Source organism: Anomaloglossus baeobatrachus, chromosome 6 (genome assembly GCF_048569485.1).
Source record: "Anomaloglossus baeobatrachus isolate aAnoBae1 chromosome 6, aAnoBae1.hap1, whole genome shotgun sequence".
NCBI lineage: Eukaryota > Metazoa > Chordata > Amphibia > Anura > Aromobatidae > Anomaloglossus > Anomaloglossus baeobatrachus.
In genome coordinates this window covers 83,258,846-83,276,724 of record NC_134358.1, presented here as the reverse complement: position 1 = coordinate 83,276,724, position 17,879 = coordinate 83,258,846, and the positions used below count along the sequence as shown (strand labels likewise).

Below are 17,879 nucleotides of genomic sequence, written 5' to 3'. Positions count from 1 at the left end.
AGGAAGTGCATGAGGCGCCTCAAGGGGTGTGACTGACCCCGAAGAAGAGATTACACCCCTGCCTGCAGCGAAAGCTGTTTGTCCAGCGGTAGCATGACTACTGCTGACTGAGTATGAAACTCCATCCCAAGGTACGTCAGTGATTGGGTCGGTGTCAACTTGGATTTTGGGAAGTTGATGATCCACCCGAACTGCTGGAGAGTCGCCAGAGCGACGGAAAGGCTGTTTTGACACGCCATCTGAGAGGGTGCCCTGACCAGAAGATCGTCTAAGTAGGGAATCACCGAGTGGCCCTGAGAGTGTAGGACCGCCACAACAGATGCCATGACCTTGGTGAACACCCTTGGGGCTGTCGCCAGGCCGAAAGGCAAAGCCACGAACTGAAGGTGTTCGTCCCCGATGGCGAAACGCAAAAAGCGTTGATGTTCGGGTGCGATCGGCACATGGAGATAAGCATCCTTGATGTCGATCGATGCTAGGAAGTCTCCTTGTGACATCGAAGCGATGACCAAGCGGAGAGATTCCATCCGAAACCGTCTGGTGCTCACATGTCTGTTGAGCAGTTTGAGGTCCAGAACGGGACGGAACGAGCCGACCTTCTTTGGCACCACAAACAAGTTGGAGTAAAAGCCGTGACCATGTTCCTGGGGGGGGGGAACAGGGATCACAACTCCTTCTGTCTTCAGAGCGTTCACCGCCTGAAAAAGTGCATCGGCTCGCTCGGGGGGCGGAGAGGTTCTGAAGAAACGAGTCGGGGGACGAGAGCTGAACTCTATCCTGTAACCGTGAGACAGAATGTCTCTCACCCATCGGTCTTGCACATGTGGCCACCAGGCGTCGCAAAAGCGGGAGAGCCTGCCACCGACCGAGGATGCGGTTCGGGGATGCCGAGAGTCATGAGGAGGCCGCCTTGGAAGCAGTGCCTCCTGCGGCCTTTTGGGGGCGTGACTTGGACCGCCACGCATAGGAGTTCCTCTGGCCTGCTGGACGAAGAGGATTGGGGCTTGGCGGAGGGACGAAAGGACCGAAACGTCGATTGTATTTTCCGTTGCTGAGGTCTCTTCGGTTTGGACTGGGGTAAGGAGGAGTCCTTTCCCTTGGATTCCTTAATAATCTCATCCAATCGTTCGCCAAACAAGCGGTCGCCAGAAAACGGCAAACCGGTTAAGAACCTCTTGGAAGCCGAGTCTGCCTTCCATTCGCGCAGCCACATGGCCCTGCGGACTGCCACAGAGTTAGCGGATGCCACCGCTGTACGGCTAGCAGAGTCTAAAACTGCGTTCATGGCGTAGGAAGAAAAGGCTGACGCCTGAGAAGTCAAAGACGCAACCTGCGGAGCAGAATTACGTGTGACCGCAGTAATCTCAGCCAGACAAGCTGAGATAGCTTGGAGTGCCCACACGGCTGCAAAAGCCGGGGCAAAAGACGCGCCCGTGGCTTCATAGATGGATTTCACCAGGAGCTCTATCTGCCTGTCAGTGGCATCCTTTAGCGATGAGCCATCTGCAACCGATACCACAGATCTAGCTGCCAATCTAGAGACTGGGGGATCCACCTTGGGACATTGAGCCCAACCCTTAACTACGTCAGAGGGGAAGGGGTAACGTGTGTCAGTAAGGCGCTTAGTAAAGCGCTTGTCCGGAACCGCTCTGGGCTTCTGGACAGCATCTCTGAAGTTAGAGTGATCGAAAAACGCACTCCGTGTACGTTTAGGGAACCGAAACTGGTGTTTCTCCTGCTGAGAAGTCGACTCCTCTACAGGTGGCGGCGGTGGAGATATATCTAACACCTGGTTGATGGACGAGATAAGGTCATTTACTATGGCGTCCCCTTCAGGTGTATCAAGATTGAGAGCAACGTCAGGGTCAGAGCCCTGAGCTGCGACGTCCGCCTCGTCCTCCAGAGAGTCCTCAAGCTGGGAACCCGAGCAGCGTGAAGAAGTCGGGGAAGATTCCCAGCGGGCCCGCTTAGCCGGTCTGGGACTGTGGTCCGGGCCGGAGTCCTCCACATGAGACCTAGGGCCCCCCCTGGGAACGTGCTGCGGCGCGGACAGAGAGGAGCCTGGAGGCGAAGATCCAACAGGGCCCGGGGCCTGTGGAAGGACCGGTCTGGACTGCAAAGCTTCAAGCAGCTTGGCAGACCATTTGTCCATAGACTGAGCCATGGATTGTGAGAGTGACTCAGAGAGTTTTTCAGCAAAAACTGCAAACTCTGTCCCTGCCGCCTGGACAGGGGGAGCAAGGGGTTCTACCTGAGCCGAGGGGCCCACTAGTGACCGAGGCTCCGGCTGAGCAAGCAAAACAGGGGTTGAGCATTGCTCACAGTGAGGGTAGGTGGAACCCGCAGGTAACTTAGCCGCACAAGAGGTACAGGTCGCAAAATAACCCTGTGCCTTGGCACCCTTGCTCCTTGTGGACGACATGTCCTAGGAGAGTGATCACTGAGGGTATATGGGAAAGGGTATACAGCCCAACCGAACAGAAATATATAAATATATAGTATCTATTCTGGCACACTAAGGGGACCAGCACCGGGTGACCGGTGTGGCTTACCGACCGCTAAAAAGCGGAGTGTGTGTCCTCCAGATTCCCTGCCTTAGGTCTCCCAGCGTTAGAGAGCTCTTTCCTGTAAATCCTCCACAGGCCGAATGCCAAAAAAAAATGGCTGCCGGAGCTCTCTGGGGAGGAGTGGGGCCGTGGGCGGCGCTAGAAAAGTGCGGGAATCTGGAGTCCCCACAGTGATCAGTGAGGGGGGAGGAAACATACAGGATGCTCCGGCCCTCACAACCGACGTCAGGTCGGCAGTCCCGCCCTTACCCCTGATAGACAGGCCCGGGGCGGGAGTTTTGCTACTAGGCCGCAATTGAAGCCGGGGACTAAATTTAAGACCGCGGCCGACAAACAGGCGCGGTCGGCGCGGAAGTCCGCCGGACGTCACAAATAAGCAGCTGCTGCAGCGTCCGGGATGAAGGCGCTCCATGCACATCCCCGATGGGGATACAGAGTACCTTAGTGATGCAGGGCCCGGTCCCTGAGGATAAATAGACTCCTGTCCGACAGATTCCCACAGGGGCTGCGGAGGGAGCACGGTCCCAGTGAATGGATGACCGCTCAAGATCCCACTTCTCCCAGAGCCGCTAAGGGATGGTGAAGGAGACGGCATGAGGCTCCGGCCTATGTACCCACAATGGGTACCTCAACCTTAACAGCACCGCCGACTTAGTGGGGTGAGAAGGGAACATGCCGGGGGCCCCGTGGGGGCCCACTTTGCTTCCAACCGATATAACTAAAATGAGAATGCATGAGTGGATGTGTGCCTCCTTCCACACAAAGCATAAAACTGAGGAGCCCGTGATGCACGGGAGGGTGTATAGGCAGAGGGGAGGGGTTACACTTTTTAAAGTGTAATACTTTGTGTGGCCTCCGGAGGCAGAAGCTATACACCCCAATTGGCTGGGTCTCCCAATGGAGCGACAAAGAAAAAAAAAAAAAAACCTGGAACTGGGGTGGGGGTTATGGGATGACATTACTGTATAGCAGGGGTGGGGAACCTTTTTTCTGCCGGAGGCCATTGGAAATTTCTACCAACCTTCGAGGGCTGCACAAAATTATTAATGTTTAAATGACCCTGCTATATTTGGTGAAACAATTAACTGGGGGCATGCACACCACACGAGGGGCTGGGGGCGCTGCACACAGGCCATTGGGGGGGCACACTGCGCTGAGTTTCATGCAACTTTGGGGGAGAGGGTTTACAGAACTGGGGTGGGGAGGCACAAAGCACTGGGCAGGGCACATAGCAGCAGAGGGCCGGCGCTGGACTCACAGCAGCATCACACTCAAAGCAACAGAGTGCAGGCGCCGGCCACACAGCATCGGAAGGAGAAGGCGGGCAAAGAGCGCCGGAGGGCAGGGGGTGGGCACACAGCATCGGAAGAAGGCGGGCACTCAGCATCAGAAGAAGGCGAACACAGAGCTCCGGAGGGCAGGGGGCGGGCACACAACGCTGGAAGCTGTGGAGGTTGCTGTGAGACCCGCCCACAAAGTAGGCACTGGCCGACTGGAGAACACATTGGTGCGCACAAGCAGCAATGTGTGGATTTAAAGGGCCAGCGGCCTGCAAAACTGCGGTGACAGCACGAGCACTGCCTCCCCCGGGGGCCGCATTAAAGGTCATGGCGGGCTGCATGCGGCCCGCGGGCCGGAGGTTCCCCACCCCTGCTGTATAGGAAGGGAAGATATGCCCAGGTCACTATCTGCACTAAGTAATGAAATTAGGGGTGGCATGGGGGAAGGGGGGGGGGGTGTAAGATTAGGACAGTCAGTGCACTAAGCAAGAATAAAAGGTACAGAGAAGTACATGTACACACAGTACACAAATGGCAGAAGCCTCACTAACAGGTTGGAGGAACTAGAATAAATATTGTTGGGGCAAAAAAAAAAAAAAGCCATGCCTGGGTTGCTAATTTACAGGGATATACTCTGTTCAGGAATGACCATAAAAATAAGCGAGGGGGGGTATGTGTTTATATGTAAGATCATCCCTAAAACCCATCCTAACGGATTATATTTTCACTAGCCTCACATACATTGAGTACCTATGGGTGGAGATGAGGGGATGGAGGAAGAATAATAAAATATTGATTGCCACTGCTGGACCTAATATTAACCTATAGGCCCGACTGCATATGAAATATACACGTTGAATATCACTTTGGTAATAGTGAATAGTGATCAAAGTATAAGTTTTCATGTTTAATAAGATGTGTAGTAGAGGGGCTACAAGGACAATTTCAGAAAGACTACTTTCCAACGAATAAGAGGTGACCTTAGTGCCACAAACTGGGACAATAACCTGAGAAAGAGAAAGAAAAAAAATATTCAACTACATAAATAAGAAACTCAAAAATAATAGTGTCGGCCCTCTCAAAAATAGTCTGGATGAAATAGTGGTGAAGGATGAAGGTGAGGACAATCTGCTAAACACTTTACTCTATAGTATTTATACAAGAAAATCCCATGACAACATGATCAGAGATACCACAAACTCTCCATTTACACCCTCCCCCCCCTCCACCACACCTTATGGATCGGGCAATTTGATTTTTACCCTTTGGTTCCCACCCCCCTTATTCCAAAAAGATGAGTTGTACTTACAATAAAATGGATTGTGTCATTCAAATTATGTAATTAGTAAAGAAAATAAAAAGTTCCAAAGGGTGGCGAAATAGAGAAAAAAAAAATCTGCAATTTTTTCGTGGATTTCTAGAGTTAATTTCACCATAAAACTGGCCTGGCAGTATATCTCTCCAGATCAGTACAATTATGTAGATACCAAACATGTATAGTTTATTCCCCCCCCCAGCTGATGTATATATTGATACTATTTTGAGGCATATGCAATGGTTTGCTTGCCAGTTAAGGCATTTGTTTTCTGCCACAACAGAAAAAAGTCTTAAGTTCAAATCACCCCCTTTTTACTAAATTAAAAAAAAAATATATATAGGTTGGACTTTTACACATCTGCTATACCAAAAGGTATCATCATCTTTCTATCAGATTATTAAAAAATAATCTGATTGGTAAACAGCATAACAAGGAAAAAAGAAAAAAAAACCCTGAATTACAACTTATTTTCTACTTTGCACTATACTTAATAGTCCCTTTAGGAGACCTGAACCTGCAATAGTATACTTTTTCTATATACAGCAAAAAAAAAAAAAAAAAATCAATCAGTCTCCTCTAAACAGTGGCCTTAGGGGTCAGTTTTGGGCCCTCTTAGCATACTTATTAATGCCCTCGTGAATTTCAATATTTGCAGATGATAAACTTTTCAGGGTAATCATTATAAGGGAGGATAATTAAATATTACTGAAGGATTTATGTAAGCTGAAGGCTTGGGCTAAGAAACTGCAAGTGAAGTTCATTGTGAATAAGTTTAACCTTCGTCAGGCTGCATAATTTTACAACGTTAACAGCGACCCCTTATCTCGGAAGGGGGTGGAGATATTTTATTGAAATTTGGCCAGTATATTCTGGACCAAAACTGCAGAGATGTCACGAAATTTCAGCCCTCTGCAGCTTTTGGAGAAAAAAAATATTGCAATTTTAAAACAGAATAGTTACAATTGTACCTATTCAGCCGGACAAAGGTTAAAGGTCATGCATTTGTGCAGAGGAAATAAAATTTATAATTAAGAAGAATAAAAAAAAAAAAAAAATACTGTGCTTCCCATTGGGAAGCACAGTAATTTGTTAGTTTTTCTTGTTCAGCTTGATATACTCTCTTGCAGAGTTGGTTAGCTATTTGCACCTCCATTGTAATTAGTTTTTCCTGTAGTGTGCCTATCCCCGTTAGTACACTCCTGTAGCACACTGTCCTTTTGTGAATGTAAGTGCTGGTGTAATCTGTATTATAAAATGTATAATTATGTAGTTAATTGTAATACCCAGGGTAAAACAGTCACTGAAAAAGACTTGGGTGGATAGCAAACTGACCAGTACCAGGCCCCTGCTGAGAAGGCTAATAAACTAATGGTAAGATTCACAGCAAGAAAGGGCAGCAATGTTTACCTGCCCAGGCCACAGTAAGGCTATGTGCCCACGCTAGAATGTCCCTGCGGATTTTTTTGCCTGAAAATCCGCGACTTTCGCGGCAAATCCGCACCCGCGGATTTGCCGCGGATTTACCGCGGATTTTTTTTTTTCCCCATTCAAAGCCAAAAATCCGCACCAAATCTGCACCAAACAATTGACATGCTGCAGATTTTTCCGGATCAAAATCCGCGGCAAATCCGCCGCGGAAAAATCCGCAGCATGGGCACAGCATTTCCAAAATGCCATTGAAATGGCTTGGAAGTGCTGCTGCTGCAGATTTTCGGCAAATCCGCGGTAAATCCTGTAGCGTGGGCACATAGCCTAAGGGCTGCTTCTCACTTGCAAGTTTCTCGCAGTAGAGCAATGCAAGAAAATCTCGCATTAGAATCGGACACGTTAGTGAATGATTCAGCTCGAATTTGCGATTTTTTTTTCTCAGTCTAAATCTGAGAAAAAAAGAAAAAAAAAAATCGCAGCATGCTGCTTTTTTGCAAGTTTCTCGAACCATTTTTCTCAATGATTCCCTATGGAAGCGGATTAAAAGTAGGATCACACACGCGCACTAGCGTTCACATTTGCGAGTGTGGCAGGAACTATGCTCATTAAATATTCAACAGATGAATCTGACATCACATTCCCAAAGGTAAATTAACTGACATGTGTAATCACTTATCTAGTTAAGATGTTGCAGGAAACTAGCATCGCAAACGCGACACACACGCGTCACACACGTGAGCCAAATCATTATTTTATTCAGAAATAGCATCGCACTCAACGTGAACTAAAATCAGCCGAGTTTTTTTTCAGCCCAGTCGGACCGATTTTACTCGCATAGATGTGTTTCCAGCCAAACAAATGCACTCACAGGATGCAGCAAAACCACTTAACCTCATAACGACGGCCGTACGACTTAAAGCGGCGGCAAAACAGGGTACTTATTCTGTTCTGCTGCTTTAAAGCGGCGGCCCGAAAAAACCCTGTAGCGCCCCCCAGCGACCGAAAATCTCGGGGGTTTCAGCTACCGGGGGTAGCTGAGACCCCCCAGATTATGAATCGGGGTGTTTTTTTGGACCCCGATCATGTCATCGGCGGTATACACTGTATACCGACGAACACATGAAAAAAAAAAAAGAAATGGCCGGTAAAACATTTCTTTTTCATCTGACATGATCAAACATGTCAGATGAGAAAGAAATCTAAACCCCTAGTGCCCCAAAGCCCCCGGTACCGGAGAGTACCCCCCCCCACCTCCGGAGCACTCAAAATGGCGCCGAAGCACACAGAAAACTGCCGCCGGCGCTGCATTCATTTCCCTCCGATCTGAAATGATCAAACATTTCAGATCGGAGGGAAATGTCCTCCCCCTGACCCCTCCTCCGGTCCACCGGAGCCCCCTCCGGTTCTCCAGAGCCACCACCCCCCTCCCCCCTCCGGAGCGTGGAAGATGGCGGCGCACAGCGCGCGGCCGCATTCATTCTGCTCTTTCTGCCGCATGTGACACGTCACATGCGACAGAAAGGTGTCCCCAGGTCCCGCTAGGTCACCTCCCCGTCACCCCCCCCCCAGTCATACGTTACCTGTCTGCTGGTGATCCGTCCCGCAATCACGCCGCCTCCTTCTTCAATGCTGGCGGCGCATGCGCAGACAGCGGCTGTCAGCTGGATCCCTGCAAGCAGGGACCCTGACGTCGCTGCTGCACAGGCTCCACTGTGGACCGGGGGAGGGTGAGTGCGGTAATCTGCAGTCACACTCCTCACATGGAGAGACTGCTGTTCCAGAAAATGGGGGGTACGTTCTGTGAGCGTGCCCCTCATATTCTGGAATGAGGTTACTGCAGGTCACTCTGCCCTAGGTTGGACCGGGGCAGTGTGAGTGCAGTATTCTCAGATTACTGCACCCACACTGCTCATGGAGAGCTTGCTCTTCCAGAAAATGGGGGATACGTTCCCTGAACGTGCCCCCCATATTCTAGAAGATCCAGAGTCGGCGTGGGACCTCCAAAATGGATTACAGCGACCGGAATTTCTTTATTTTCAATAAATTGGTAAAAGAGGAATGTTTCGGGGAGTTTTTTTTTCAAATAAATTTTTTTTTTGTCTTTGTTTTTTTCTATTACTTGACTGGGTTAGTGATGTCGGGTATCTGTTCAGATGCTGTGACATCACTAACCCCAGGGCTTGATGCCAGGTGACATTACAGCTGGTATCAACCCCATATATTACCCCGTCTGCCACCGCACCAGGGCGCGGGATGAGCTGGGGCGAAGCGCCAGGATTGGCGCATCTAATGGATGCGCCACTTCTGGGGCGGCTGCGGCCTGCTATTTTTAGGCTGGGAAGAGTCCAATAACCATGGCTCTTCCCACCCTGAGAATACCAGACCCCAGCTGTCCGCTTCACCTTGGCTGGTGATCTAATTTGGGGGGGGACCCCACGTTTTTTTTTTTTTTAAAAAAAACGCCTGGGGAGGCCTCCAAATTGATCACCAGACAAGGTGAAGCTGTCAGCTGTGGTTTGCAGGCTACAGCTGTCTGCTTTACCCTAGCTGGCTATCAAAAATAGGGGGGACCCCACGTCGTTTATTTTAATTATTAATTTTTTGTGGGGCTAAATACAAGGCTAGGCACCCTTTAGTGCCACATGAAAGGCACTAAAGGGCGCCAGCTTAGAATATGCAGGGGGGTGGGATGTTATATATGTTTGACATCTATCCATTCATCCATTGTAGCATTTTAGGCTGTGTGCCCACAATCAGGGTTTGCAGCGTTTTGGGCGCAGATTGTTTTCCCTGCATCCATAGCGCTGCGTTGTGCAGTAGAAGCACAGTGGAAGGATTTTTAGAAATCCTATGCCCAATGTGCTTCTTTTCTCCGCAGCATAAACCGACCTGTGGCGCAGCTTCCTGAGCCTCAGCATGTCAATTTATGCTGCGGAGACAAGAGTGTTCTCTGCAGGTAGCATAGAGCTCCACAGCGGCCTGAACCCAAATCGTGGGCATGGGCAGCTGCGTTCTCCCGTGGACAACACTCACATCTCTGCAGGAGGCTGACACTGTGTACTGGACGCCGTGTCGCTGGATCATGGCCACATAGCCTAACAGTGAGACATTTGTTGCTACAGCAACATTTTTGTGAAGTACCTGTGGATTCAAAATGCTTACTATACTCCTGAATAAAATCCAGTTTCCAAAATGGAGTCACTTGTGAGGGGTTTCTGCTGTATAGGTACCCAAGGGGCCCTGCAAATGTGACATGGTGCCCGCAATTTATTTTAACTTTTCCAGAATTCAAATGGTGCTCCCTCCATTCCAAGCCCTCCCATTTATCCAAACAGAGGTTTTTGGCCACATGTGGGGTATCCCTGTGCTCATAAGACATTGGATAACAACCTGTGGGGTCCATGGTTTGTTGTTGTCTCTTGAAAAAGTGAGAAATTTGATGCTAAAGCAACATTTTTGTGAAAAAAATGAAAATTTTCAATATGGCAACCTAAGCTTATCAAATTCTGTGAAGTACTCGTGGATTCAAACTGCTCAATATACACCTAGATAAAAGCCTTGAGGTGTCTTGTTTCCAGAATGGAGCCACTTGTGGGGGACCGCCACTGTTTAGGCACCTCAGGGGCTCTCCAAATGCAACCTGGCGTCCGCTATTGATTCCAGCCAATTTTGCAGTCAAATGGCACTCCTTCCCTTCCGAGCCCTGCCATGCGCCCAAACAGTTGATTTCCACCACATATAAGGTATCACCAAACTCAGGAGAAATTGCACAATAAATGTTATGCTGAATTTTTTCCTTTTACTCTTGTAAAAAAAAAAAGCTACCTGGTTGAAATAACAATTTTGTGGTAAAATTTTATTTTTTTTTTTCATGGCTCAACGTTCTAAACTTCTGTGAAGCACCTGGGGGTTCAGGGTACTCACCAAACATCTAGATAAATTCCTTGAGGGGCCTAGTTTCCAAAATGGGGTCACTTGTGCGGGGTTTCTGCTGTTTAGGTACCTTAGGGGACCTCCAAATGCGACATGGTGCCTGCAATCTTTTTCAGCCAAATTTCCTTTCCAAAATTCAAATATTGCTCCTTTCGTTCCAAGCCCTCCCATTTGTCCAAACAAAGGTTTCAGACCACATGTGAGGTATCACCGCGCTCATAAAAAAGTGGTTAACAAACCTTGAGGTCAAATTTTTGGAATTACCTCTTGAAAAAGTGAGAAAATTGATGCTAAAGCAACATTTTTGAGAAAATTATTAAAATTTTCAATATGATAACGTAACGTTAAAATCTGTGAAGTACCTGTGGATCTAAAATGCTCACTATACCCCTAGATAGAAGCCTTGAGGGGTCTAGTTTCCAAAATGGTGTCACTTGTGAGGGATTTCTTCTGTTTAGTACCTTAGCGGACCTGTAAATGCAACATGGTGCCCGCAATCTATTTCAGCCAAATTTGCTTTCCAAAATTCAAATATTGCTCCTTCTGTTCCGAGCTCTCCCATTTGTCCAAACAGAGGTTTCTGACCACATGTGGGGTATCGGCGCACTCATAAGAAAGTGGGGAACAAGTTTTGGGGTCCATTTTGTTGTGTTATTTCTTCTAAAAGTGAATAAATTTGGGTTAGAGCAACATTTTTAGGTAAAATTTAATTTTTGCTTTTTTTCATTCCACATTGCTTTTGTTCATGTGAAGCACCTGAAGGGTTAATAAACTTCTTGAATGTGGTTTTGAGTACTTTGGGGGGTGCAGTTTTTAGAATGGTGTCACTTTTGGGTATTTTCTGTCATCTAGGCCTATTGAAGTCACTTCAAATGTGATGTGGTCCCTAAAAAACTGGTTTTGTAAATTTTGATGTAAAAATGAGAAATTGCTGATAAACTTTGAACCCCTCTAACTTCCTAACAAAAAAAAATTTTGTTTCCAAAATTGTGCTGATGTAAAGTAGACATGTGGGAAATGTTATTTATTAACTATTTTGTGTCACAGAAATCTCTGGTTTAACGGTATAAAAATTCAAAAGTTGAAAATTGCTAAATTTTCAAAATTTTTGCCAATATTCAATTTTTTTCATAAATAAACGCAAAAAATATTGTCCTAAATTTGGTACTAACATGAAGTCCAATATGTGACGAAAAAACAATCTCAGAATCACCGGGATCCGTTGAAGCTTTCCAGAGTTATAACCTCATGAAGTGACACTGGTCAGAATTGCAAAATTTGGTCTGGTCATTAAGGTGAAAATTAGCTCCGTCACTAAAGGGTTAATGAAGATGGAGGCAACAGGTGCAAAGCACTGATGGAGCAACCACTCACACACTGCCACTACATTGAGGGGGTGATTGCTTAGTTAAAATTGCACACAAATGGCTTGTATAGGGCACCGGTCACACATGTAGGTGCACACGGTGTCAGGTTCACAGCCTATTGATGATGCCCATACAATTAGATTAGGTGGGCTGCCCAGCACTATATAAGTGCAACACACAGGAAGAGAGACCCTAGTTTACAAGACCTACATTAATGGGCCTGGCTGCATCCTATATAACGATATAATACGTGAAAAAAAAAAAAAAAAAAAAAAAACACAAACCTGTATTTTGGCCAAAATTTATATAAATAAAAGATATACTAAGAATGCCAGTCTCTATTCCTGCTACATGTGGTTCAGGCAGCACAAGTCACTAATGGTTTGTTTCACTGGAAACATAAAAATGAACCTTCCCCAATAACCAGGTTATTTTAATTCCTGCAGGGATCCACCAGAGGGCAGCACAGAAAGCTCTTCATTCTTGAATCACTTACTATAGTTACACCTCCTGAGTTTTGTCCTGGATTTTTCTCTAGTATTTCCATCAATGGCTTTGATCAGTGGAGGCTATAACCTGACGCTGCTTTCACTAGTAAATTAAATGCTTTTCCGTGCACTGCACAGTTTAGACTTGGATTTATATGAAGCGGTGACTTCCAGTACATGTGTATATCATTCTCCAAGAGCAGCAGCACATGCCACCATCATGCATATAAAGCCTCATTCACATGCAGTTCAATTGGCCTCTGAATATTTATCAAAAATAGTCTAATCCCCGATTTAGGATTCCACAATTCTGGTCATATGTAGTGAGAGGGAGGGGAGAATAAAAAAAAAATCTGGGTAGTTTGTTGGTGAATCTGCAGTAATAAGCACATACAAAATCTAGGGAAGAAGTGTGACATGGATAGATCAGTGTAAAGTAAGGAAGGGGAACGTTATGATGGCCAACGCTGCATCTGGTTACAGATTAAACACATCACACAGATCCAGGTAGAATTGATATATTTAAGCACATTTACAGAGAATTGTAAAAACCAGTCCAGCGGCGGCATTCATCATCACTGGTATCCGAGTCCTGTTACATCAAGTATGTCCTGCACATAATCCCCATGGAGGAAGGAGAGTTACCAGGGTGATAGATCTTTCTAAAATGAGAAGAAAAAAAAAAAAAAAAAAAGTAGTCATTAATGGAAACAATATTCTGTTGCCGAGACCATCTAAGCTGATGTATAAAAAAAAAAAAAAATTGTCAAAGAACGTCAACATTTTGTACAAAATATGAACAAAAAGTAAATGAAATCCTGAATATTACAAACCCCTGTAGTAACAGATTTTTCAATTTCACCCTTTGCAGTGGTTTTTCCGCCACTGTGAACCCATCTAAAGTGAAGACCTACATTTTGCTTTAGACTCACCTGAAGTTTGGCCTCATTTGGGGCTCACCCCCTGGAAGACTCCAGCATCCCTCATTGCCTCAAACTCCTTTACTGCGTCGTAGTTCTTGTAGAAATCGGCATATGCCTTCTTCCTTGGTTCAGCCACCCCAAACTAAAATCAATGTGAGCAGAGAAGCCATATGTTATTTGCAAAGTAAAGATCAATGTCTGCAGAACTAATCCAGAGACGTACAAGAGGTGAGATTCTCTTCTACGATTCTGGGGGGCACCTTTAATGAGATACTCGAATTCAGCATGTGATAGCTCCATCACATGGATACAGTACTGCTGTATGTGATGTACCATAACCGAGTGGTGACAGAGGGATAATGCGGGAAAGTCTTTATACAGTAACACTAGATTTAGCATATTTGGGAGGAAGGTTACCTTGTACAGAGCAACGACACTTAGTGAAAAGATAAAGGATCCAATAATGTGGAGTCTCAGACGCTTGCCCAGGAGGCCTCTCATCTGGGGCTTGGGAAGAAGAGCTTGTGACATGGTGACGTTTTCTAATCTGCAGACAAAGCACAATACAAGAGTTACAGGATGGCACAGAGCACCCAGCAAGTCATCAATGAGGAAGGATGCTGCACTTTAGCCTAATTGAACCACGGTTTGTTTGGGGTTTTTTTCCTTCAAAAGCAAAATTTGTGAATTTCTCATGTTTATTATTCCATTTTGCACTACTTTCTATAAGGGTTCACTCACCAGTGTATATCTCGGACAAGTACAGTAAGAGTGAGAAATATATATATAAAAAAAAATATATCACGCAGCATAAGGCTATGTGCGCACAGTGCGTTTTTCGGGTGCGTTTTTGGCCTCAAAACTGCAGGACTTTGCTTCCCCAGTAAAGTCTATGAGTTTTCATTTTTGCTGTCCGCACACATCTGTTTTTTTTACCTGCGTTTTTGAGTTAAAAAAAAAAAAAAAAATGGACACGTCAGTTCTTTCCTGCGTTTTTCTGCGTTTTCCGCCCATGCAATGCATTTGAAAAACACAGCAAAACGCAGCCAAAAACGCACCAAATCGCGGCAAAAACACATGCGTTTTTTCGACGCAGGTGCGTTTGTAGCGGCCAAAAACGCACAAAAACGCAGCGTCAAAAAGACGCAGTGCGCGAACCTAGCCTAAGGCTACATGCGCACGCTGCTTTTTTAGCTGCAGTTTTGTCAGCAGAACTTTCTGACATTTGACTTCCCAGCAAAGTCTATGAGAAGTCATATTTGCTATGCACACATTGCAGTTTGTCAGCGTTTTTTTTGTCAAACGTTTGTGACAAAAAAAAAAATGCAGCATGTTCATTCTTCTTCTGTTTTTGTCAACATTTGTCACCCATTGAAATCAATGAGGGCATCAAAAACGCAGGAAAAATGCATGCTATCAAAAGTGGTGCGTTTTACCTGCGTTGTTGGTACCAAAAACGCAGGTGATTTGTCAGGAAGTGAGGTAACAGGCAAGTGGAAACCCCATTGTTCCATGCTAAATAGTGTAGGAGCAGTACTTTGGAGTGCAGCAGAAGACATGACCTGGTATCAACGTATGCAGATTAATGTAAGGAAGCTGATTGAATTTGTAAGTATATTTCCAAAATTTCCACTGATAGTCCCGTCCTCCACGTGTTCCCCGAAGTAACACTGTCCCCAGCGTGCACACACAGGGGAGATGATGTGGAGGACGGGACTATCAGCGGCGGCATCAGAGAGAGGGGAAAAAAAAAATATCAATGTTTTCAGCTGCCAGAGCCACCAAATCAGGTGAGCCGCGCGATCAGATGAGCTGTCACTGAGGTTGCTCGCGGCCACCGCTGGATTCAGCGGTGGCCGCGGGTGACATCATCAGCTGATCACGCGGCTGTCTTCATTTGCTGCGTGGAGCTGACGGGAGCGGCGGTGTCTGCTGCTGCTCTGGTCACCTCCATGCAGCAGAGCTGGAAGCGACGCTGGACCATCCTGGATTACGCCGGACATGGAGGGCTTTGTCGGGCTTATTAAATGGGAGAACGAGGGAATTTGTTCGTGTTTTTTTATTTCTAATAAAGGATTTTTTCGGGTGTGTGTGTGTTTATTTACTGTAACTTACAGAGTAATCATGGAACGAATCTCGGGGAGACGCCTGACATGATTAATCTAGGACTTATTGGCAGCTATGGGCTGCTAATAACTCCTCATTACCCCGATTTGCCAACGCACCAGTTTAAATCGGAAAGAACCGGGTACAGTCCCAGAACTGTTGCATATAATGTATGCGGCAATTCTGGGCAGCTGCTGACTGATATTGTTAGGCTGGGGGGCTCCCCATAACGTGGAGCTCCCCATCCTGAGAATACCAGCCTTCAGCCGTATGGCTTTATCTGGCTGGCATTGAATTTGGGGGGGGAACCGCACGCCTTTTTTTAAATTATTTCTATGCGCCATAGTGACACGCCCACCGGCTGCTGTGATTGGGTGCAGTGAGACACCTGTCACTCAGAGGGGGGGCGTGTCTCACAGCAACCAATCATAGGCGCCGGTGGGCGGGGGAAGCAGGGAAAATGTGATGGAATAATGAGCAGCCGGCATTTTCAAAAGAGAAGCCGCCAGAGCAGTGTGACAACCGTGCAGCGCCACGCCCGTGATTGATGAGCATAAAGGAGGGAGGGAGAGACTGACCGACAGAGAGAGAGAGAGAGACCGACCGAGAGACTATTTACACACAGTCTGGGCATGTCCAAAAACTAAACCAGCGCCGGTTTCCGGCATATGATCCGGCGTCCATAGGCTATCATTATGAAACACCCCACCAGATCCGTATTTTTGCCGGGTACAAAAACGTTCCCCCTCAACGTTCCATCCGGCTGCCGGACAAGCAAATTTTGCCGGATCAAGACAAGCATTATGGGCTTGTTTGAACTGAAAAATACATGAAACAATTGTTGACAAAACTGCAGCCAAAAACGCACCAAAAAAGCACCTACATTTTTTGTGACATTTCCAGGCTCTCTCTGACAAGGTGCAGTTTTGGCTGCAGTTTGTGAACACGAAAAAGAAGCAGCGTGCGCATGTAGCCTAAAACAGTCAAGACTCACCAATGCAAGTCAATGAATGCAGGGGGAAAAAAAAAAAAAAGTGCATCAGTCATCCAAATGCCCCAAATAGGCCGTGTCATTAAAAGGGTTAAGATGGGCAGAAATTTGTGTATCATAAGTGTCATTCCTGCCGGAGAACAGTGGAGCGAGCGGAGTCACACTCTTCCTACAACTCCCATAGAAGTGACTGGAGTAGAGCACAGCGGCAGATATCCCGGGCCAGACACCGACCTTCCATAACATTGTCAGCCATGACCCTCGCTCTGTGCTCCCCAAATAGTCAGACGGAGACTGCACCAATATCCATCCATCTGCACATCATCACTCAGCAAGTCCTGTCACTGCAGAAGGGGCAAATGTGGGCGACCATCTCTCCGCCCCATAAAGAGTATAATGAAGGTGAAGCCTGTGCTGACCCAGAGAATTAGGAACCCCAGTGACCTCTGCCCAGCACTTATCCCTGGGGCACCGCTCACATCACCCCAGTGTGTACAGACACCAGGCCCCGGCCTCTCCTCTCCTGCCCCACAGACCCCGCCGCCCCCTTCCCATCAGAAAGCCTCTCGGTATCAGTCCATACTGTTCTCTCTGCCAGTGAGGGGCAGCACAGAGCTCACACCTACAGCTCCCGTCACAGTGTGAGGGCGGAGGTGTACTGTGCTGGGACACGCTGTAGGATAAATGGACTGTATTCACTGACAGCAAACACAGCTGGGAAAGTGTCAGCCCCATAACACCGAGCTATTTGTGAGACGGCTGATAACAGGCAGCAGCGCACGGTACCAGACGGGGGCGCTCCGGTCCCTGCAGCGGTCACCAGGGGAGCATGAGGCCACCACAGACTCCGCGGCTCACTGCTCCCGCCAATACCCCGAGCCTGCAGTGGTCTCCGCCATTACATCCGTTCCCGGCAGCCCGAGCTCACAACGGGACCACTCACCTGCGCAGCGGACACCGTGTCCTTCCTCAATGAGACGAGACCGGTCGGAAATAGAGAGAAAGCTCCGCCCCTTCCAGTGAGACAAGTGCCGAGGAGGGACAAACCTGCTCACAGGCGTTGTCTGTAGCCGTGCCTGACGTGCTAAGGCCGCATGGCGTGGAGTAATGTGACGCCTGCGCAGTGCGCGCTGGAGAGACTCCTGCAGAGAACACATCAGCCCGAATCACAGCAGACCCCGAATATAATCAGCCCCGCACCAGCCCCTGAATATAATCAGCCCCGCACCGGCCCCTGAATATAATCAGCCCCGCACCGGCCCCCGAATATAATCAGCCCCGCACCGGCCCCCGAATATAATCAGCCCCGCACCGGCCCCCGAATATAATCAGTCCCGCACCGGCCCCCGAATGTAATCAGCCCCGCACCGGCCCCCGAATATAATCAGCCCCGCACCGGCCCCTGAATATAATCAGCCCCGCACCGGCCCCTGAATGTAATCAGCCCCGCACCGGCCCCTGAATGTAATCAGCCCCGC

At 47.6% G+C, this 17,879-nt stretch overlaps 1 protein-coding gene across 1 annotated transcript; it reads right to left on the bottom strand.

Moving 5' to 3' along the window:
* Nucleotides 1–12,883: 12,883 nt before the first annotated feature.
* On the bottom strand, nt 12,884–17,454 carry COX6C (cytochrome c oxidase subunit 6C). Its single transcript, XM_075316246.1, has 4 exons — nt 17,345–17,454; nt 13,722–13,851; nt 13,314–13,446; nt 12,884–13,043 (listed from the first exon to the last, which is right to left on the bottom strand). Exons 2-3 carry the CDS (start codon nt 13,833–13,835, stop codon nt 13,327–13,329), a joined length of 234 nt encoding a protein of 77 aa, XP_075172361.1. The 5' UTR covers nt 13,836–13,851; nt 17,345–17,454; the 3' UTR covers nt 12,884–13,043; nt 13,314–13,326.
* Nucleotides 17,455–17,879: the final 425 nt, after the last annotated feature.